The following is a 22,655-nucleotide window of genomic DNA, read 5'->3' on the forward strand; positions in this document are numbered from 1 at the left end:
TTTGTAGAAATTCTGTAATATCATTAAAAGGGCTATCTCCAGGTTTGGTATGGTGACTGCACAAAATTCTCAGGAACCAAGTCTTCTGTTGTTCAGAATGTTTTTAGGCACAAGTATTAAATACTTGATTCTAGCTTAAACAATAAGGATATTTATTACTTCACATAATAGGAAGTTCATAGGTGGGGTTTTCTCTAGGCATAGTTTAAGTCTAGAAGGAGCCAGTTACTTTCAGTGTGTTTCTTCTGTGGGCTTCATCCTAAGATACTTCCCTTGTGGTGGCAGTTGGTAATATATGCTTCTTTGTTCACATCCATTAGTAGACGGAGAACCTTTTCCATGTCTGTCATCTATAAATCAGTGGTGATTGGGCTGCCTGAGCTCATGTGCCCATTTCTGGACTAAAACAATCACTGAGATTGCCAGGAAACTGATAATCCTTTCAAATCAATAATGGGGATGAGGGTGTGGTTAGAAATGGATGTGAGAATGTCAGCCACACGATTGACTACACAGACTCTTGCTTGACTATTTTCTTCAGCTAGTTTGATAATTTGGTTTGCTTTTCTTTGTAGAAAACCATTAATTGGTGACCTTTATGAACTAGCTACCTCCTTATACATGAAGAACTAGGAAACGGGATGGCTTAAAATTTAATTCTTCACCACAACTGGAAAAATTTCTCATAGTCTAATGTCCTTCCAATGATAGGTTGGTTGACATTATCTTTATGCAAAAAAGAGGAGCATTATTGATATGTAAAAGTTACCTTTTCAGATATGTGATGATATTTTTGGGTAATGCTTCTGTAATTTGAACATATTCAGAATGTTATTTATATGGTATTTATATATGTTTTGGCAATTTACAATAAACAGTATGAAAACATTGCATATAGAGTTTTAGAAAGCATTAACTTCCATTTTTGGTAAATCTTTTATTCAGCATCTCATATATAATTAGAAGATAATGTTTCATTTATTGCTTTGTTGAAGAAACAACTTGGTCACTAGTGAAGGGTAACATGCAATATGTTGCAAAATGGTTTTTTTTTTTGTTTTGTTTTGTTTTTTTGCGCTAGTTTCCTATCCTTATATACTTTTCTCCCTTTAAATTGAGCAGTGTATTATACTTAAGTAGAATGTCTAAAAACCTATATATGATTTAAAGACTATTAAAATTGACACCTGTCTACCTACTATACAATTTAAGAAATAGAATGGTACTGCTGGCACCAGCCTGTGTTCTCTCCAGTTGCATCCTCCTCCCTGCCTCTGTAGGTGTAACCCATGTCTGGCTGTGATGTTCTGTGTTCCCCTCCCCTCCCCTTAACCAAAGTAAATTAAAGCAGAACACTTAACACTTCTGGGGAGCCTTCACATCATCTATTTTGTAGAATATAGAAGGGAGAATAGAAACTTCATCAGAACATGGTCAAGAAAAAGCCAAGCCCGGTCTGGGCCAGGTTTATCTGGATATTTGGTCCTCAGGTTGAGAAGAGGTTACAAGGGCAGCAGAATTTTAATGATAAGCCTCAGTGACCTGGATCTGGGGCATAGCAGCTATCCTGGGATCACTCTTTTTCTTCATCTTGGGTATTCCCATGGCCTCTTGTCTCTGTTTTGTCTCCTGCTTTCAATAAACCATATCTTTTTCCTTCTTGGTATATACTCTCCTTTAACGGGAGCATATTTGTCAGAATTTTCTTCAGAAAAGGTATTTGGGAGATGATTTTCTTTGGAGAATTTGCATATTGGAAAACACCTTTATTGTACTTGCCTAATAGATTGTTTGGCTGGATACATAATTCTAGGTTGGAAATAATTTTCCTTCAGAATTTTGAAAACATTGTTCTATTGCCTTATTTCTAGAATTACACATTTGTTGTAGGACCCTTCAAACTACCAACTCATAGCCTTCTTTTGTGGGATTTTTTTTTTTTTTTTTTTTTTGGAATTATTTTCTGAATTTTCTTCTTCTTTTTTTATTCTTTCTTTTTGGGGCTCTATTATTGATATGTTAGACCTCCAGGACACAGTTTTTCTGTTTGTGTCCTTTTTGTTTATTTTTTTGAGAGATTTCTTCAAATTTCATTTTAATCTTTTCATTGAGTTATGCGTTTCTTCTATCATACTTTACTGAATTTAATTTTTTTTCTAGAGCATCCTGTTTGTTCTCCTGCATACACCCCCCCTCCACCCCCTTCAATGAAAACAATATTTTCCCTTATTTAAGACTAGTAAGAATTTTTTGAAGTATATTTCCCCCTGCATAATATTCATTTTTTTTCTTTTAGATTTTTTTTTTCTGTTTGTGTTAGTTTTTGTCTTCTTGGTTAGAGGTTTTCTTTAGATGTCTGATAATTCTTATCTTTCCATATTTTACTATTGGAATAATTGAGAACTGGAGGCTCTGAGCATGTGATTGGGGATCTCCGAGTATGATCTCCATGGCCTTTTGTTGGAGAATCTCTGTATTTTTTTGGTCATATTGCCTAAACAATATCAAGGATTGAGTGAGAGAGTTGAGGGAGCCATTTGCTTCTCAAATAGTTTTTATCGTGGTCTTCCATATCTTAGCTTGTGGCTTGTAAACCACAAGTTAAAAAAATCCTTTTCTAGCTGACCAAAAAAATTTTATTTCCGCATGTTTTCATCTAGAAAGTAGTTTTATGGGCTTCTTTTTATACCTGACTTTTTAATGTAGTCATTGAATTATTTTAGTATATGATTTGAGTTAGAAATTTTACTTTTTTGCTTACTTATAAATACTTGGGTGCTGATTACATTAATAATTCCCCACTGATTGGAGATGCCACCTATATACTGTGCTAATTCCTGTATAAAGTTCTCATTTTGGACTTTCAGTTCTTTTCAATTCCATTTCTTACAACTTTATGATAATTCCAATATCTGTTAGAGCAAGTTCTCTTCATTACATCCAATTTTTTTCCTAACTTTCTTTGGCTGTTTAATTTTATGAAAGCATTTCACGTAATGTTTGCAGTTTGTTTCTGTTGTGCCAATATCTAAAGTTCATAAATTGGTTCATCTGTAAATATCCCCAGCATATTAGAATGTATCTGAGCTGCTGCCACTTTTTAACCCTGCTTCAGACTCCATTTCACTGCCTTTGTCATTAGGGTGTCCCTCAGTCATATCTGTACTTGAAGGATCAAATAAGTGCTTAGCCTCCTGCCTTAAGAGATTCTGATTTATTTGGTATGGAATGGGGTTTATTCATCAGTATTTTGTTTTTTAAGAAGGGCAGTCTCTACCAATTGTAATGTACATATGTAATTTTCACTTTTTTACATTTACTTCACTGAATTTTGAGTTTGACAGGACCTACTTTTGAGTTTTTCAGAATCTTTTATGCCTCAAGATGGATTTGGTGGATGGCTTGTCCTATTTTGTAATTGAGGTTGAGAAAGGTAATTTTGAGGGGTAAGTTTTTGTTGATTGTAGGATAGGAAGCGACACAGAAGAAACAGTTCTTTTGCTCTTTAAGGTGGTCGAGTTGTTGGCCATTCTTGGAAGTGAGGTCTCTTCTGAGAACAAATAATCTAGAAAATTCTGGAGTAGCCTTGGAAAATCTTAATCCTTTACCAGTTTTGATCTTTGAGGAAGGTCAGGTTGATGCATGGGGTTAGCCTAGATGCTGTTTAAGTGCGGATCTGAGATCTGACCATGGCTTTACGTTCTTGAACTCCTGAGGGGGCCCAGATTTTTAAGTTGTTTGGTCTGAAATATCACTATCTGCTTGGAGGTGGTATGGTGGGAATGTTTGTTAAATGTATTATTGACTTTAAAGTGAGACATAATTATGACTCATAATTATTTTCCTTCTTCCAGCATTATCTGCATACCAGAGGTACTACAGTTTACAATCTGACTACTGGAAGGTTAGTGCACATTTGCATGCCAATTTCATGTTTATGTTTTGGGCAGATTATTGCCAGTTATACTCAAAATGAATTGAACTTGCCTTTTTTGGTTAATTACTTAAAAATATTGCTTCTAGGGGAAAGGTATTAGAAAAGGAGAGAGAGTATTATTTATGTTTGTGCTACCTTACATGAATATCCTTATATTTTATTAAGAATTAGGTTCCTCTGACACATTTTACTGGTCAAATATGATGGAAGTGTGATAAGTAAAAAATGAAGCAAAACTTAACAAATAACAATAGCAAAATGATTCCTTGGTTTTCATTTCTAAAGTTGGTACCTGGGAGTAAAAGAAGGCTGAAGTTGTGTATACCAGGCTAAAATGGGAAGGTGTAATGCGAAAGTTATGATGAACTCTTAACAATTTTTAAGAAGGCCTAATTGAAAGACTTAACTAAATGAAAGTGCATAGCAGTGAAACAATGAATCATCCACTTTCTTATCTTAGTTTAAGCAGTGCATGATCTTTTACATCGTGTTTACTTTTAAATTTATTGACCAGTAAGATTTTTTAATCTGAATTGCCATTTCAGATTTTTTGTGGATTTTTATCTTTTTTTTTTTTGAAGTAGGTTCTTATTCTAGTCTTCATAGACTGGCTTTGTCTGGGAAAGCCCTTCAACAGTCATCCTATGCAGAGATTTTGAGACCACTGTGTAGAAGTTTTAGACATATATATTATTTTTTCAGTGTATTGAAAATATCTTTTCTAATCTCTGGGTTGTTTTTTTTTTAAGCTTTATCCAAGTATAATTCACATGCTATAATATTTTCAGTTCTCTTGAGTAGGTACTCAGAAATGGAATTGTTGGATTATAGGGTACATCTGTGTTTAGCATTTTGAGAAACTGCCAAAACTTTTTCCTCCTATGTCTGTCTGTACCATTTTACATTCCCGCCAGTAGTGTATGAGGGTTCCAGTTTTTCTATATGCTGCTCAACACTTCCATTAGATCAATATACCACAGTTTGTTTATCCTTTCATTAGTTGATGGGCATTTGGATTGTTTCCGCTTTTTTGGCTATTGTGAATAATACTGCTGTGAACATTTGTGCACAGATTTTTTTGCTTGTTCATGAATATGCCGTATTTCACCCTCTGTTAGCCTTCTTGAAGACTCTACAGCAGTACTTTCTAGTTTTTATCACATATGTTTTAAGTTTATTTCCTGCTTTTGTTTTTTGATGCTATTGTGATTGGAGTGGTTGTAAAATTTTGTTTTTAATTGCATATTGCTCTTATTGCATACTGATCTAGTATCCTATTATCTTACTAAATTATATTGTTCTAGTAATGTTGCTCTAGATAGGATTTTCTATATACATTATGATGTCGGCAAATAAAGAAAATTTTATTTTTTCTTTTCTTACTTGTGGATGCCCTTTAGTCTTTTCCTTGCCTTGTACTGGCAGAGACCTCCCATACAATGCATGGAAGGGGACCACCCGTGTTTTGTTTCTTGGGAGAAAACATTAAATTTTTACTGTTGAATGTGATATTAGCTGTAGGGTTTTTGTAGACTTATATTGAAGATGTTCCCTTCTGTTGTTACTTTACTTCGAGGGCTCTTCCCTTCCCTCTTCCCCCTACTTTATGTTTTTATAATGAATGGTCTGAGGATATAGGAAAAAATTCAGCTCCTCCTATGCTCTCAACAGCACAGAACATTTCTGTAACAAAATGTGTGTGGGTTTTCCCGTGCATACCTGGCAAGCAATCAGTTCTGCAGTGGATACCAGCTGAGTGTCATCTAATTCAGTTCAATTCTGACAATACCTGGAGATAGTTTCAAATCCCACAGATTGAGAGCTAAGTCCCGCAAGACTACCCCCACTTCAGATGCCAGTGCAGGCCTCTGGAACTTTTGGCAACTGGCTATATAAAAATCAGGGTTCCCATGACCTACTCCTTGGGTTCCATTAATTTGCCAAGAGTGGCACAGATCTCAGGAAAGAGGTTTACTGGTTTATTATAATGGGTACAGATGAAGAGATGCATAGGATGAGGTCATGTGGGAAGTGGCTTGGAGCCTCCATGCTGTCTCTGGATAGGCCAACACCTGGACCAATACAAGGACCTTCACTTGTACAGCTATCCAGAAGCTTTCCAAACTCTGTCCTTTTGGGTTTTTATGGAGGCATTACTATGTAGGCATGACTGATTAAATCAACCTTCAGTACCTTTCCTCTACCCAGAGGTTGGAGAATGGGACTGAAATGTGCTAATGGTCTAATCATGCTTTGCTCTTCGCTGTGACCAGCCCCCATCCTGAAGTTACATAGGGGCTGTCTGCCCTGAGTTATCTCTTTAGCATGAAAGAAACACTCAGGGCTGGACGGAGTGGCTCACAGCTGTAATCCTAACACATTGGAAGGTGGAAGCAGGCGATTACCTGAGGTCAGGAGTTTGAGACCAGCCTGGCCAACATGGTGAAACCCTGTCTCTCCTGAAAATACAAAAATTAGCTGGGCTTGGTGTGGTGGTGCTTGCTTGTAATCCCAGCTACTGGGAGGCTGAGGCAGAGAAACGCTTTAATCCAGGAGGCAGAGGTTGCAGTGAACCGAGATCATGCCACTGCACTCCAGCCTGGGAGACAGTCTAAAATAAACAAAAAAAACTGACTTTCTTATTTTTTTCCACTTAACAAAAGAAAAGGTTTTGGATTCTGGAAGTGATACCTATCTGAATAGAACCATTGATTAAACGTTATGGTAATATGGAAGGATGGAGAACAGCATTTCGGTTTGAAAAGCTAATTGATCTATTAGAAGATATGCAGGATGTGTATTTTTTTGTACATTGATTAAAGTATTTGTGGGGGGCAGTTTTTAAAAATAGTGATCAATTCATTAATTTTTTACAATCCTAATTTTTGAAGGTTTTGATGGTGCTAAAATTTAGTTTGGGACACCAAAAATATTGGTTAGTAAATTTAATGTACATAATATCTATATGAATGTAAATATCAGAGGGCTTTATAATATTACTGCTGCAGTATTAAAACATATGTAAATTAAACTATACAACAAACTGAAATATTAGGTTGGTGCAAAAGTGATTACGGTTTTTGCCATTACTGCAACTACTTTTACACCAACCTAATATTTCAGTTTGTTGTATAGATTAATTTACATATTTTTTGGTATGTTAATTACAGATAATTCTTACTCTTAAAACAGATTCACTAAAAAGGTCTAAATAATACTATTTTGCTGCCTGATTTAGCACATGCTTGAAAATTGTATTTCTTACCAGCCCTGAATTTATGCTGACCTTATTTTCCTAATTGGGCCTGATTGGTGAGGTTTTCTTCTGTATGGTTTTATTTTTTCTTCAGTTTTGTACTGATGTGGGATTATGGGTTAATATCAGGTAGGAAAGAAATGTTGAAGAGAGAATTATTGTAGTGGGAGAACTCAAGGTTCCTCTAATTCCAGTTTGTTTTTCGAATTCACAGATATATTCAATATTTAAATATATTGGTCTGGAAGTGCTTCATAATATGAAAATATTTAGAGCTTATAGGGAAAACAGAACTATAATATTTCAACACGTTTAATGCCTAAATTGACCTGAATTTTTTTTTTTTTTAAATCTAAAAAACTTTTTTGCCTAGAGGAGACCAAGAGAGTGAGATCTTTTTTAAAATTTATATATATAAATTATTGTTTGTTTATTTTTTTAATTGCATTTTAGGTTTTGGGGTACATGTGAAGAACATGCAAGATTGTTGCATAGGGAGAGTGAGATCTTTTAAAGAAAAGTTAAAAGGCAGTATATTTTGGAGTAAGAGTTAGATTCTTTGGGAATTTTACAAGTTTAGAAGCAGAACACATCTTAAAAATTATTATCTAATTCCTTTACTTTATGGACTAGATATCATGTATCCTGGTGATGAAGGAAGCATCCAAGTCAGCACAAATAGGTGGTGGAATAACTTAGTGGAATCTGCTCATTTTCTGACTTTCCGGTGTCTTTTTCTGTTACACAATTTAGTCTAGTCTGGCTTTTATATTTGTTGATGGGGGCTTTTTGACAATACAGAGATGAGTAAGATAGCTCCTCCTCTCCTCCCATGTTTCTGTGAGGAGGATACGTGTAAACATAGTAAAGTTTTGCTAAGTAATGTATTAGAGGTGTTAAAGGCTGTGCTGGAGGCAGAAGTGCACATGCTTTGTTTAAAGGGTATGGGAAAGTCTGAGTGGGGGATTAGGAAAGACTTCACAGAAAAGATGAAACTTTAGGGAAGGATTAATAGGAGTTTTCAAGATACAAGACCTGGTCAAGCTTTCCAAGAAGAGAAATGAGAGAGAAGCACACAGAAGTGCAATAGGTGTTTCAGAAACTCTCACATTGTTGGTATAGGGCAAAGGTCCACAAACTTTTTCTTATGGGGCAAAATAGTAAATAAATAGTAAATATTTTAGGTTTTTGTGGACCAAGAGGCAAAATCAGTTATTATGTAGGTGGTTAGATAATCTTTTATATAAAAATCATTTTTAGTTCCCGGGCCTTAATAAAAGGATTTGGCAGCCGGACATTAGTGGCTCATGCCTATAATCCGAGCACTTTGGGAGGCCAAGGCAGGCGGATCACGAGGTCAAGAGATCAAGACCACCCTGGCCAACATACTGAAACCCTGTCTCTACTAAAAATACAAAAATTAGCTGGGTGTGGTGGCGTGTGCCTGTAGTCCCAGCCACCACTCGGGAGGCTGAGGCAGAAGAATTGCTTGAACCCAGGAGGTGGAAGTTGCAGTGAGCCGAGATTGTGCCACTGCACTCCATTCTGGTGACAGAGCCAGACTCTGTCTCAAAAAGAAACAACAAACTAAAAATAACAACAACAAAACAAGGATTTGGCTGGCAATAGTTTTTAGAGCCTGACATGGTTGTTGAGCGTTATAGGACTCAGCATGGGGGAAAGGAAGCCAAAGGCCAGATCATAAATGCATTTGCAACAGTTAGCACTGTTTTGAAGTCTTAGATTTGTCAATGTCTTGTGAAATACTGTAGTGCTGGAGATCAGATAAAGTTAAATAAATTATACAATGGTTTTTTCTTAGGGATTGGTTCGGGATTGCATTGACTTTGTATTTTAAAAAGAAACTGTCATCTTTTCTCAGTGAAGTTTTATAACTTCCTCACAAAGTTCTTGTGCATCTTATAAATAATATATTTTACATTTTACACTTCTATTGCTATTTGTGCCATTTTAATTTTATTTTTTATCTCCGCTGGTATATGGAACAGCAGTTGACTTTTCTGTGTTAAACTTATCAAGCAACTTCACTAACTTTTACTAACAGGTGATTTGACTATGTAACTTTGGAATTTCTATATAGATTATCCTACCTTTGTAATTAATGAGAGTTTTGTTTCTTTTGTTATCAATATTGTAAACATTTCATTAAAAGTGTTTGGAATGTTTCCATCTTGTATTTTCTGAAATAGCTAAACATAATCTTGTAAAAGTAGTTTCGTGAATATTTGATAAAACCAACCTGTTAAACTCTCTGGGATTGGTGTATGTCTTTGTGGGAAGATTTTATACTACTGGTTTTATTAGTTACCAGTTGATTTTTTATGTTGTAAATCTCTGCTACATTTGTTTATGGTCACATACACCTATAATTAGGTTCTTAATTAATTTCTGATACTTAGTTTTGCCTTCTGTTTTCTTCCTGGCTTCAGTCAAAGGTTTGTCAATTTTAATACTGATTTCAAACAATAAAATTTTGACATTGTCAATCATCTCTAGTTTTTTTCCTTCTTTCTTTGTGTTTATTCCCTCCCTCCCTCTCTCTGTCTCCCTCCTTCCCTCTCTCTCCCTGCCTCCTCCCCCTCTCCCCCTCCTCCTCTCCCCCTCACCTAATTTATTATGAAATGTCTTCCACAGCCCTTTTGTCCAAACCACTATCTAGTCAAGGACTGTAGGTTAGAACTGAGTATGTCTCTTAGGTGTCTTTTTTTTTTTTTTTGCATTGTCTCCCTCCACTCTTATCCCTTTTGTGTTTTTGTTTTTGTCACTGGCTTAAAGAGACCAGCTCAATTGTCTTATAGAATGTCCCATTTTCTGGCTTTGTTTTATTACTTTCTTTTGGTGGTGTTTAGCTCATTTCACTATCTTCTGTATTTATTTTAACTAAGTTGATAGTTAACCATCAACTATTTGCTTAGTGGTTTTTTAATGCCTTCCTGACTTAGTTTCATCATGGCTTATAACATTCATTTTAAATATTTCTCCCCATATATATGTATTTTCCTTCCTATATGTATATTTCAGAGTAAATTCAGATAACATGATATTTCAATCCTTCATATTATAAATACCTTTCTACAAACTAAGAATGTTCCCTTAAATATCCGGATCTTTACCACCTAATAAAATTTAGCAACTCACTGCAACTTTTCCTCCTGGGTTCAAGTGATTCTCTTGCCTCAGCCTCCTGAGTGGCTGGGATTACAGGCATGCACCACCACGCCTGGCTCATTTTGTATTTTTAGTAAAGAAGGGGTTTCTCCATGTTGGTCAGGCTGGTCTTGAACTCCCAACCTCAGGTGATCTGCCTGCCTCTGCCTCCCAAAGTGTTGGGATTACAGGTGTGAGCCACCTTGCCGGGCCAGCAATACTGCTTTTGTTCCTTCAAAGATGCACCTTTTTTGTTTAAATTTTTGGATCAAGGTATGTAATAATCATGCCATTTTAAGTCTCCATTGGCCAGCTGGTAGTCATGATATGGTTGTCAGTGCCTGGGCATACTCATCTTTGTTGTTTTTCCTCTTGGCATGATTAGATAGCTGTAGCCTATTGTTGCAGTAGACAAGTCATTTGTAGACCATCTGAGGAAATAAGGAGTTTTTATTGTTGACCGAAAACATTTCATTGACACCTTGTGGTAAGGTCAAAAAAGTGATGTCAAAACTTGCAGAAATGGGGTTTGTAGGCAACAGTGGAAGAATCTTCTAAGAAATGGTATATCACCACCATTTTTGATGGCTCAGTAGTTGATATTGTGTGGAAAAACATGGATGAGAGTATGGTTAACAGGATTAAAAAATGATTCAGAATTGGACACTACACTTAGAATATCTTAATTTTTTCACTTAAATTCTTTGTGTGAAAAAATGCATGTGATAAAAATTTATCTTTACCATTAAAAATAACTAAAAATAATTTTAATTGCTAATGCTTTTTTCTTTCTTTCTTTTTTAAAATTAGAGACGAGGTCTTACTATATTGCCCAGGCTGGTCTCAAACTCCTGGGCTCGAGTGGTCAGCCCACCTCTGCCTCCCAAAGTGCTGGGATTACAGATGTGAGCCACCATACCCAGCTTCTTACTGAAGTTTCTTTTTTTTGAGACAGAGCCTCACTCTGTCGCCAGGGTTGGAGTGCAGTGGTGTGATCTTGGCTCACTGCTACCTACACCTCCTGGGTTCCAGCAGTTCTCCTGCCTCAGCCTCCTGAGTAGCTGGGATTACAGGTGCCCGCCACTATACCGAGCTAATTTTTTTGTACTTTTAGTAGAGACGGGATTTCACCATGTTGGCCAGGCTGGTCTCGAACTCCTGACCTTGTGATTCACCCACCTCCACCTCCCAAAATGCTGGGGTTACAGGTGTGAGCCACCACGCCGGGCCTGAATTTTCAGTGACTCCAGTTTTCCTGGATAGTTTTGAAAAGTTAGTTGTTAGTGTTGTTTTAGCTCTTTTGATGCTGTATTGAAGCTGATTTACAGCTCTCTTAATGTCTTTCAAAAGATCTCTTTTTCTTCTGCATATTCCATTTCTACATGGGATTTTTCTTTATTCATCTTTGTGCATCTTGGGATTATTGCTTTCAGCACTAGAAAACTTTCAGCCACTACATCTTCAAATATTGCCTGTGTTGCATTTTATTTTTTGACTCCTTCTACAACTGGATTTAGAGGTATGATAGATTTTTCCACATACCCATAACCTCACACACTTGTTTTTTTTTGATGAATATTTGAAATATACATTATTATTAACTACAGTTACCTTGCTCTGCAATTGATCAGTAGAATTTATTCTTCTTGTCTAAGTGAAACTTTGTACGCTTTGAATAGCATCTCTCCAATTCCCTTTCCACACCCTCCCTCAGCCTCTGGTAACCACTGTTGTCTTTGCTTCTATGAGATAGATATTCTTTGAGTTTGACTTTTTTAGATTCCACATATAAGTGAGATTGTGCCGTTTTGTCTTTCTGTGACTGGCTTATGTTACTTAACACAAGGTCCTCCAGGTTCATCCATGTTGCACAAATGACAGAATTTCCTTCTTTTAAAAGCTGAATAGTATATCAAGATGTATATATACCATGTTTTCTTTGTCCATTTATCCTTCAGTGGATACTTAGGTTGATTCTATATCTTGTCTATTGTGAATAATCCTGAAATGAATGTGGAAGTATAGATATGTCTTTGAAATTTTGATGCCAATTCCTATGATTTATATCTAGCCGTGGGGCTGCTGGATCATATGGCAGTTCCATTGTTAGTTTTTTGGGAGGAAGTTCCAACATTTTACTAAGAAAGAATTCCCAGGGGTTCAGAATTATGTGGGAAATCTTGGATACAACTCTGTGTGGTACCTAATTTGTTTCCTAAATCTCAGGGTATTTTAGTGGCTTTCAGTGTTTGTTTACCATCCTCTATTATCTTTTTCTTTTCTTCAGCCCTTTTCCTTTTGCTGCCAGCTTAGCCATTCATTTATAAAGATCCTTTTAAAATATATCATCTAATATTTTAATTAATTTGTATTAGAGTTTTTCAATATGTATGCTACTTGCCATTGGCCTTATTTTTGGAAACTGTACTATAAGGAAATGTAAATGAAATTGTTGGGGTACAATTTTATTTATTTATTTATTTATTTATTTATTTGAGATGGAGCCTTGCTCTGTCTCACCCAGGCTGGAGTGCAGTGGTGCCATCTCGGCTCACTGCTGCCTCCGCCTCCCAGGTTCAAGTCATTCTCTTGTCTCAGCCTCCCGGGTAGCTGGGACTACAGGTCACCACACCTGGCTAATTTTGCATTTATTTTTTTAGTAGAGACAGGATTTTACCATGTTGGCCAGGCTGGTCTCAAATTCCCGACCTCAGGTGATCCACCCGCCTCAGCCTCCCAAAGTGCTGGTATTGTAAGCCTGAGCCACCATGCCCAGCCTGTCAGAATACTTTTTAAAAAACCCTTTGTGCTTTAATTATAATTCCTTCTGTTTTTGAACCAGTTTGTGGTTCAGCAACACCAGGAAAGTTTTTGGTGTTACTAGGTGCACTGCCCCCTTGTCACCAAAATTCTAAGTGCCGGGTAGTATTTTAAGTATTTTACATGTGTCGTCTCATTTAATTCCTCAGACAACCCTTTGACATAGATACTGCTTTCTGCATTTTATAAAGATGAAGACATTGGTATTAGCTAACCTGTTTCATGAGTCTTTCTGAATTTTTTTTTTTTTTTTTTAAATAAGAGACAGGTCTCGCTCTGTAGCCCAGGCTGGAATGCAGTGGCACAATTGCAGCTCACTGCATCTTTGAACTTTTGGACTCAAGCAGTACTTTTGCCTCAGCCTTCCAAGTAGCTAGGACTACAGGCATGCACCATCATGCTCAGCTAATTTTTAAGTTTTTTGTAGAGAATGAGGGTCTTACTATGTTGCCCAGGTGGGCCTCCAACTCCTGGTCTCAAGCGTTCCTCCCACATTGGCCTCCCAAAGTGGTGGGATATCAGGTGTGAGCCACTGTGCTTGGCCTTTCATGAGTCTCATAACTAGCAAGTGACAAGACTGTGCCCACTTGGGGTCAGAATCACAGCCTTGTCACTTATTAGTTATGAGATGGCCTCTACAGTCTGATTTCATTATTGCTGTACAATACTACACATACACTTTGGAAGAAGAACTTCTGCTTCAGTGTTGTGACTTTGGGCATGATGCTATAATGAGCTTTTGCCAACCTCTTCTCCTATATTATCTTAACTATTAACGTTCTTTTAATTGTCCAGAAGGTAATTCAGACTATAATAAGGAAATGATTCTGTATAAATTGAATCAACAAAGTATTATCCTTTTATGAAAAATGTGTAACAGGTTATTAAAAACTAAGATTCTGATTTACTCAGTGGCAGGAATAACTTACATATGCTGGCTACTTTGCTATAGGGATCAAACCACGACTTGTGGTCGATCCCTACCATTTGTAGGCTCGTATTCTAGTGGAGAAGATAAATGACAATAGATGTAAGCATTCATTTGGAAGTGAAATGGGAGAGGTTCCGTTGTTCCCCTCACAGGGCGTGTGATGGGAGTGTGGTTCACTTCTTCAGTGCCCTGCTGCTCAAACTTCTAGGGGAGCATACAGACTGGCAGGCTGTGGGGCTCCGACCCCACGGCAGTGTCTAGGGTGAATGTTTACAGCTGAAACCCCAGTGGGCATGCGTTACAGGGTGCTCTTTTAGTTTGCTCTCTATAGGCGGCTTGTGTTAACCAGCTCAATTAGCCTCTACTTTGTTGCAAGAACAGAGGGCTTTCTGTATCCTGGGTTCTTGCCTTGGTGTACTGGAAGAGTCAGATCACATGTGGGCTTGGAGAATGAGTGTAAAGTTTTATTGAGTAGAAGTAACTTTCAGCTGTTGGGGGAGCCAGAGGGAGATGGCTGCTTGGTGGTCCCGACTCTCCTCCGACTGTCCCAGCTGAACTCCACCTAGTCCTACTGGTCAGTGACCTGCAATGTGCCAGCGTATGTTGGTGTGCTCTTCCTTCTGCGTGCTCCCTTCGAGGTCCTCTTGATGTCCAGCCACTTGTCTTCTACCTATGTGTTCCTCTTCCATCTAGCAGCTTCTGTCTCGTCCTTGCTGGAGTTTTGGTTTTTTATAGACCCAGGATGGAGATGTAGGAGACCAGGGTGGTCTTGGAAAGCACAGCATTTGGGCGGGAAGGCAGAAGTGCTTATCCTCACCTAGATTTGTGGGGGTAGAGCCCTAGCTAGGGACCACACCCTCCTCTACCCAGCACTTCCTTTCCCCCATTCCATATCATTTAAAGGGACCACGCTCTTCCCTTCCCAGCACTCCCATATCAAAAGCATGTGGTAGAAACTGTAACTCACTCTGAGTTTGGGAATATGTCAAATAATACTTCTGGAAGAAAGAGGTGAATGTTGCTTTTTAAAGGATAGATAGAAATTTGCCTGATAAGGAGTAAGTTAGGGAAAGATGGCAATGGCTTTTTTAGGCAGAAGCAAACATGGTTAAAATCATAGAAATGTATAAGGTTGTATTTTATTCACAGATCTGCATGTTATTTGTCCTGACTGAGGTGGTGGCTATGAGATTGGGAACATTTTAGCAGGAGTCATAAAATGAAGGCCCTTGTAAATCAAGCTAGATTGTGGGGACTCTTCTTCAGAGGAATTCAAAATAGAAATTGCATGTTTTGCACTTCCATATTTGAGTTTTTGAAAGCTCATTGGCAGTGGTGTGGAGGGCAGATTGAAAGGTGGAAATGGAGAGAGAGGCAACAGTTGGGGAGACAAGTTAAAAAACTGTTGAAATAAGACAAGTATATAAAGTTGAGGTCCTAACTAACCAGGAGAAAGATAGTAGGAATGGAGAAGGGGTAGATTAAAAGGCTTTTAGATTGTAAAATGAACTCTGAATAGAAGGAGCATGGTTTATTGATGAGCAGGAGGTGAGAGAAGAAAAGTAGGACTACTTTTTGGCTTGGTCAACTGGTGAGATTGTTACCACTATCTCAAATCTGCAGTACCATTAGACTTTCTTGTTCAGTGTTAAGAGTCATGTAATTTCAGTTATTCATGGTATATGTAACAGATAGAGGTAATTATAAAGAAAGTATTTGGAAATTCATACCTTTATGATAGACCCAACTTCCCCTTTTTTTGTTCCCCAGTAGGGTTTGTTTTGTTTTATTTTATCGTATTGTATTTTTCTTTCTTTCCCAGATTTGGTAGACAAAGGTACCCAGAGGGTTAATAGCAGATTGTTTCTCCCAACTGTGTATCACTGGGTTTGTGGAATTAGAGTCATAATACAGTAAGATTAAGACATTTGATGTTTTTATGATATTTTGACGTGGTTTTATTTCTTAATATCCTAGCATAAAAATACAATTGTCTTCGAAGATGATTACAATCAAATTCTCATTCCAACCCAAAATTGTTAACATTATAACAACATAGAATTTTATTATTTAGAACCTAATTACTGTTGTCCCCCTTACCTATGGAGCGATATGTTCCAAGACCTTTAGTGGGATCCTGAAACAGCAGGTAGGACTGAACCTTATATATACATGTTTTTGTCAACAAAAAGAGTCAAACTCTGTAAAATAATTTAGCTGGGAGTGGTAGCTCATGCCTGTAATTCCAGTACTTTGGGAGGCCGAGGCGGATGGATCACATGAAGCCAGTTCAAGACAAGTCTGGCCAACATAGTGAACCTCCATCTCCTCTAAAAATACAAAAATTAGCCGGGTGTGGTGGCATGCACCTGTAGACCCAGCTACTTGGTAGACTGAGGCAGGAGAATTGCTTGAACCCCAGAGGTGGAGGTTGCAGTGAGCTGAGATTGCACCACTGCACTCCAGCCTGGGTGACAAAGCGATACTCCCATTTCAAAAAAAAAAAAAAAGATCCTGAAGCATTTCTTCAAAGGATTGTAACAGGAGTTGAAACTTGGCTTTACCAGTATGATCTTAATGACAAAGCACTGACTTTCAAATCAAAGCAATGGCTACCAAGAGGTAGAAATTGGTCCTGTCATAGTGAAAGTAGACCAGTCAAGAGCACATATCAGAACAACAGGTTTTTGGGATTTCTCAAGGCATTTTGCTTGTTGACTTTCTGGAGAGCCGAAGAGTGATATATAACCTCTGCTTATTATGAGTATATTTTAAGAATGCCAAAGCTTTAGCAGAAAAATGCCCAGGAAAGCATCACCATGGCAGTGCCCCCGCTCACTCCTCTCATCAAACAAGGACAATATTTTGAGAGTTTTCAGGGAAATGATTAGGCACCCACCTTATGGTCCTGATTTGGCTTCTTCCGGCTTCTTTTTGTTTCTTACTTTTAAAAATCTTTAAAAGGCACCCACTTTTTTCTTTAGTAAATAATGTAAAAAAGACTGCATTGACATGGTTAAATCCTCAGGACCCCTCAGTTGCTTGGGGCTGGACTAAATGGCTGATACCATTGCTTACAAAAGTGTCTTGAACTTGATGGAGCTTATATTGAGAAATGGTGTTTATATTATCTTTTCATTTTGTTTTTTTTTCCATGAACTTTTTGAAGTCCCCCTGTACTAGGTGATTAGATTAGTAAATCTTTGGGCATCTACTGTATGGAAGTGCACCCTGTGCTAGGTGATAACTAGGAATATAGGCAGTGATCATTCCTGCCTTTGTGGTACTTTCGTTTGATAGGATGGAGTTTAGTCAATACAAAAATAACAAATATATAGTGTAATAGTTAAGAGTGACCTCTGGAGACTGGCCTAGCTTCAGTTCCTATTTCTGCTACTTAGTACCTGTCTTCTTGAGTAAATTTATTCTCTGATCCACAGTTTCTTCATTCTGTAAATGAAACCCTCTACTACTTCATAGGGTTTTTTAGAACCTTTTGAAAGAGTTGCTGTTAAGATTTTGCATAAAACCAAGTTCTTACTTGTTACATAATAGTGTCAGATGATAGAGCACTAAGACCAAATTTAGAGGTTGGAAAAATCACCTCTAGTTTGAGGTGGGACAGAAGACAACGCTTTCATGGGGAAGGTGGCATTTAAATGGATTTTGAATGATGGATAGAATTTATAGAGTGGTGGGGATTGAATACCGAGGGGTGGATTATTCATTAGTTTTCCAGGAAAGCAGTGGGCAATTCCTGGAACTAAGGGTTCCTCCTTTTTTTAGACCTTATAGGGTTCTGATGTTGTCACGGCGCTGGTAGAAGTGTCTTTTAGTATATTAATGCATTATAATTAGTGTATAATGAGCAGTGAGGACGACCACAGATCAGTTTTGTTGCCATCTTTGGTTTTGGTGGCTTTTGGCTAGCTTTTTTACTGCAACTTGTTTTTATCAGCAAGGTCCTTGTGACCTCTATCTTGTGCTGACCTCCAATCTCATCCTGTGACAAGAATGCCTAACCTCCTGGGAATGCAGCTCAGTAGGTTACAACCTTATTTTACCCACCCCTTATTCAAGATGGAGTTCTTCTGGTTCAAATACCTCTGACAAGCTGTTTACATTTTGGGTTTTAAACATCATCGATTCTTTTTCCTTAAATAATGAATTACAGAAGTTGTGGTATAATTATCCTAGTTCCTTCATACTTAAGGCAAGCTAACTCTGAGAAATGTTCCATACGTTCTCCCAGAGATCTCCAGCAGGCTTGAGTCCCAGTTGCCTAGAGTCATAATCGGCTACATAATGCATCTTTTATTGGCATCCTTTACTTGATTAAAGATGTTTCCTTAGAGTACTTCTCAAATAAACTACTTGCACAAAAACCTTTATCTCAGAGTCTGTTTCTTGGGAGATGCAACTCAAGGCAGTGGGACAAGCATTTTAATAATAGTTTAAAAATTTTGAAGTTTTAGAATTCAGAGACTTTTGTAATTTGAAATTTATAATTTAGAAGAAGAAATTTGTTCAGACAGATCAGTATGAAAGCTTTACTTTTTTTTAATAGGGAAGATTTACTAAAATAGATTTGCTTGGTTATTGATAAAACAAATGCTACGTACTCTAACATTTACCCTTTTTGAAAACAAGTAGTAGGGACTGGGCGTGGTGTCACATGCCTTTAGTCTCAGCTACTTGGGAGGCTGAGGTGGGAAGATTGCTTGAGCCCAAGAGGTTGAGGCTACAGTGAGCTGTGATTGCATTGGGGAAACAGAGTGAGACCTTGTCTCTTAAAAAAAAAAAAAGAAAGAAAAAAACAGTTATATAAATTATATAAATACCTGGTCCCTATTTGGAGTCCAGAGGTCAAAGTTAAGTGTTGACGCATGTCTGTTTGGTGCTGCAAAAGGAGACAATGATGTTTAAAGCTTAAGGTGTTAAGGCCTAGGTGATAATTGGCATGACACAATTTTTCTTAAATACTAAAATGTGTTTTAGGTTTATATTGTGCTTTTCCTTTGAATTCTAATTACCTTCCTGGCAGTACTAAATAGAAAATAAAATCCAATTCAAGAAGCAGAAAGGACCAGAGAAAGAATGTAGATATAGCAAGAGAGAATAGGATAACATAGACTGAGCATTTTTATATTACTGAAGAATAGATTTTTAATTTTAGATTTGCCCTTAGAATTTCTGCTAGTATTTTTATTTCAGGGCTGGTTTGATTAACTAGAAGCTGGAATACCTCTCTAAGTTGATTGGAATCTGTGTCATCTGATCACTGTTATTTTAGTGTTTCAAAAATATATTGCAAATATATTGTAGTGCATGATAGAGTTTTAAGACTTAAAGCATCTTGGATACCGTATTTTACAGTAATAACATCATATATGGTAGACAGAAGTATTTTTCTTAAAAATTTTTTTCCCTTCCTTTACAGAATGCTGCCTTTTTATATGGTCTTGGTTTGGTCTACTTCCATTATAATGCGTTTCAGTGGTAAGTCGACATAAAACCAGTAATTCCAGTTGATTTCAGTAAATGGCTTGTTTTCTTGTTTTGTTTGTGCTTGGTGTGCGCGCGCGCGTGCGCGTGCGTGTGTGTGTGTGTGTGTGTGTGTGTGTGTGTGTGTAATAAATACAGAATATATAGTGTTGTTAAACCTACACTTTTCAGCAGTGTCTTAAAATGATTAGATTGTTCCTTCAAGGGTGTTGGCTCACCTTAGATTTTTAGAGTCGTATGTTTTCCTAAAAGGATCTAGTATAAGATTCTGTTGAAGAAGACTTAGATTAGAAAGCTTTTTGGAATTTCTCAGTCATTCATTATGGACTGGTATTCCCCAGGTTATTTGAACTGGTGAATGACTGTGATCTCCGATGTCAAGATATGTGGGTAAATGATCTATGATGGCTAGTTTTCAGACTTCTAGACAAGATTGACTGCTTCTCTCTGCCACATAACAAATAGCACTTTCCAATATCCAGTAACTAGGCACCAGATCATAAACTCTTAGTTCTCTGTAAAACAATAGTACCACTTCAGAGTTGGAGATTAAATATAATAATACATAAGATTTTCTAAACTGTAAAGTGTAGTACCCTGTTATATTATTGCCTTTGCCCCATTGATTCTCCTTTTACCAGACAATAGTATGCGCTAACAGAAAAAAAAGTTTTAATTGGAAGATTGGTATTGTGGTCACAACATTGGCACTTAGTTTGATCTTGAGTTAAATAACTTCTCTGTTTCCTCATTAGTTTATTTATTTTTATTTTATTTATTTTTGAGACAGGGTGTCATTCTGTTGCCCAAGCTGGAATGCAGTGGTGTGATTGCAGCACACTGCAGCCTCAACCTACTGTGTTCAAAGAATCCTTCCATCTTACCCTCCCTAGTAGCTAGGACCACAGGCACATGCCACCATGCCCAGTGAATTTATTTTTATTTTTATTTGTACAGATGGGGCCTCCCTGTGTTGCCCAGTCTGGTCTTGAACTCGTGGTCTCAAGGCATGCTCCCACCTTGGCCTCTCAAAGTGCTGAGATTTGCAGGCATGAGCCACTGTGCCCAGCCTCCTCATTTGTTTAAAAAACAAAATTACATAGCAGTCACATGCCTTTCTTGTAGAGTTTTGATGATCAAATGAGATATTGTACATTTTATAAAATGTAAACCCGATGTAGACTTTTTTTCTTTTTTAATTCTCTCTCTGTCGCCCCAGCTGGAGTGCAGTGACACGATCTTGGCTCACTTGTAACCTCTGCTTCCCAGGTTCAAGTGATTCTCCTGCTTCAACTTCTGAGTAGCTGGGATTACAGGCACCCGCCACCATGCCTGGCTCATATTTTTGTATTTTTAGTAGAGATGGGGTTTCACCATGTTGGCCAGGCTGATCTCAAACTCCTGACCTCAAATGATCCTTCGACCTCAACCTCCCAAAGTGCTAGGATTACAGGTGTGAGCCACTATACCTGGCAATATTTTTTATTTTTAGTATATCTGACCTTTTCAGAGTTCTTCTGTACTCTAGAATTTTAAGCTCAGGAGTAAATTCTGTGGGAGTCCAAAGGAAGAATCGAGTATTTGGCAAAATGTTACAACTCTGTCATATACCTGTTGGGCACCCTGAATACTTACCACAGAACATACACATATGCATTGACAATGATTTTACATGGTTTCCCTAAAGAGGAGACTTTATACATGGATGGTTTTCCCAGTGTCCTTTTTCTTCTCTTTTAGCTTTTGGTCTTGTTGGCTTTTGATCATATGTGGAAGTACGGCTTTGTTAGAGAATATCTGTGTGTATATAGTGTATTATAATGATTCACATCACTGATTTTCTTTGTAAATCTTACAGAAGTGTAATTGGTCTTTATGAAGAAGCTTTGTAATTTTATTCTCTTAAATTATCCTTTGCTTAATCCTAAATAAAGCTTCCTAACTTCATGTTCAGTGTATTGTATTTAAAACCAAAGATAGATTAGGACTGTTTTAAAATATTTTTTAATAGCTTACTTACAGAATTCAGAATTCTAAATTTTTAGAATTAGAAGTAGTCTTAGAGATAATTTAGTTTTTCCCCCTTAGTTTTGTAGATGGAGAAAGCGTGTGTGTGTGTGTGTGTGTGTGTGTGTGTGTGTGTGTGTTACATAACTGGTGAATGGTAGAAGCAAGCTTATGCTCGTATTCTCCAAATATTTTATCCCCAGGTTTTAAGATTGATAGGTGGTTATTTAATAAGTATTTGTGGTTGTTCACTTGAGCACATTGATTTAATCTGTACACCAGCTAGAAATAATTTATGTGAAATCTGAGGGGAGGAACTCTTCAGTTCTACCCCATACCAGCCAGTTTTCACATACCTGTGGTAAACTTATAAGCCTCTCTATGTACTGAAGAGAAGAACATAAAATTAGTAGTGAGGTGAACCTGTTTGTAGTTCACATGTTGATTGCTTTAATAAGCATGTGACCATGTTAAGTTAGCAGGCTTCTAGCTGTGATTCCTTATCTATACATGATTTCTGTATTTTTCAGTTGACCTAAGAAATGAAACAGAATGACATAAGGACAATGCAATGTCTGAATTAATAAGTGCCCCTTACTCTATTGATCCTGTCCTGGTTTCCATCATTTTCTCATGTCTTGAGTTTTAATTCTTATAGCTGCTTCCTAAAATGGTACATCTCACACCCTATCTTATGAATTCACTCTGGCTATGTTTTTTTCTTGCTAATCAAATGTTTTTTCACAAACTATGCCTCACATTTCTGCTTTAACTTGCTATTTCTTTAACAGCTATAAAATTAGAAAGTATGCAGTAGGTGCTTGGTGATAGTTTGAGTACAGCCTTAATTGATAGGAGCTTATTTAGGTTAAAACTACTTTTTTTGTTTTATTTGTAGATACCTGTTGATTACTGGGATCAGGAACTTTTTTAGTTACATGTCAGGTGCTCTGGGATTTATTGAGAAATGTTTCTAGGGATGAGTATGGGTTTTTGTTTTGGATTGTCAGCATGAAGAATCTGCCTATGAT

At 37.2% G+C, this 22,655-nt stretch overlaps 1 protein-coding gene across 10 annotated transcripts in view; it reads left to right on the forward strand.

Moving 5' to 3' along the window:
• KDM6A (lysine demethylase 6A) overlaps positions 1-22,655 on the forward strand; it is a 191,656-nt gene that overhangs the window by 70,365 nt on the left and 98,636 nt on the right. For all 10 annotated transcript variants that reach the window (XR_004262774.1, XM_032258554.1, XM_032258555.1 and 7 more), the window contains 2 exons: positions 3,855-3,904; positions 19,553-19,611. Coding sequence is in view for 8 of the 10 variants with exons in the window: in XM_032258554.1 (XP_032114445.1) it covers positions 3,855-3,904; positions 19,553-19,611 (109 nt within the window). In the remaining 2 variants the exon portion in view is untranslated. The remainder of the gene's footprint in view (positions 1-3,854; positions 3,905-19,552; positions 19,612-22,655) is intronic.

Source organism: Sapajus apella, unplaced genomic scaffold (genome assembly GCF_009761245.1).
Source record: "Sapajus apella isolate SASKATOON/1434 unplaced genomic scaffold, GSC_monkey_1.0 scaffold103, whole genome shotgun sequence".
Lineage (NCBI taxonomy): Eukaryota > Metazoa > Chordata > Mammalia > Primates > Cebidae > Sapajus > Sapajus apella.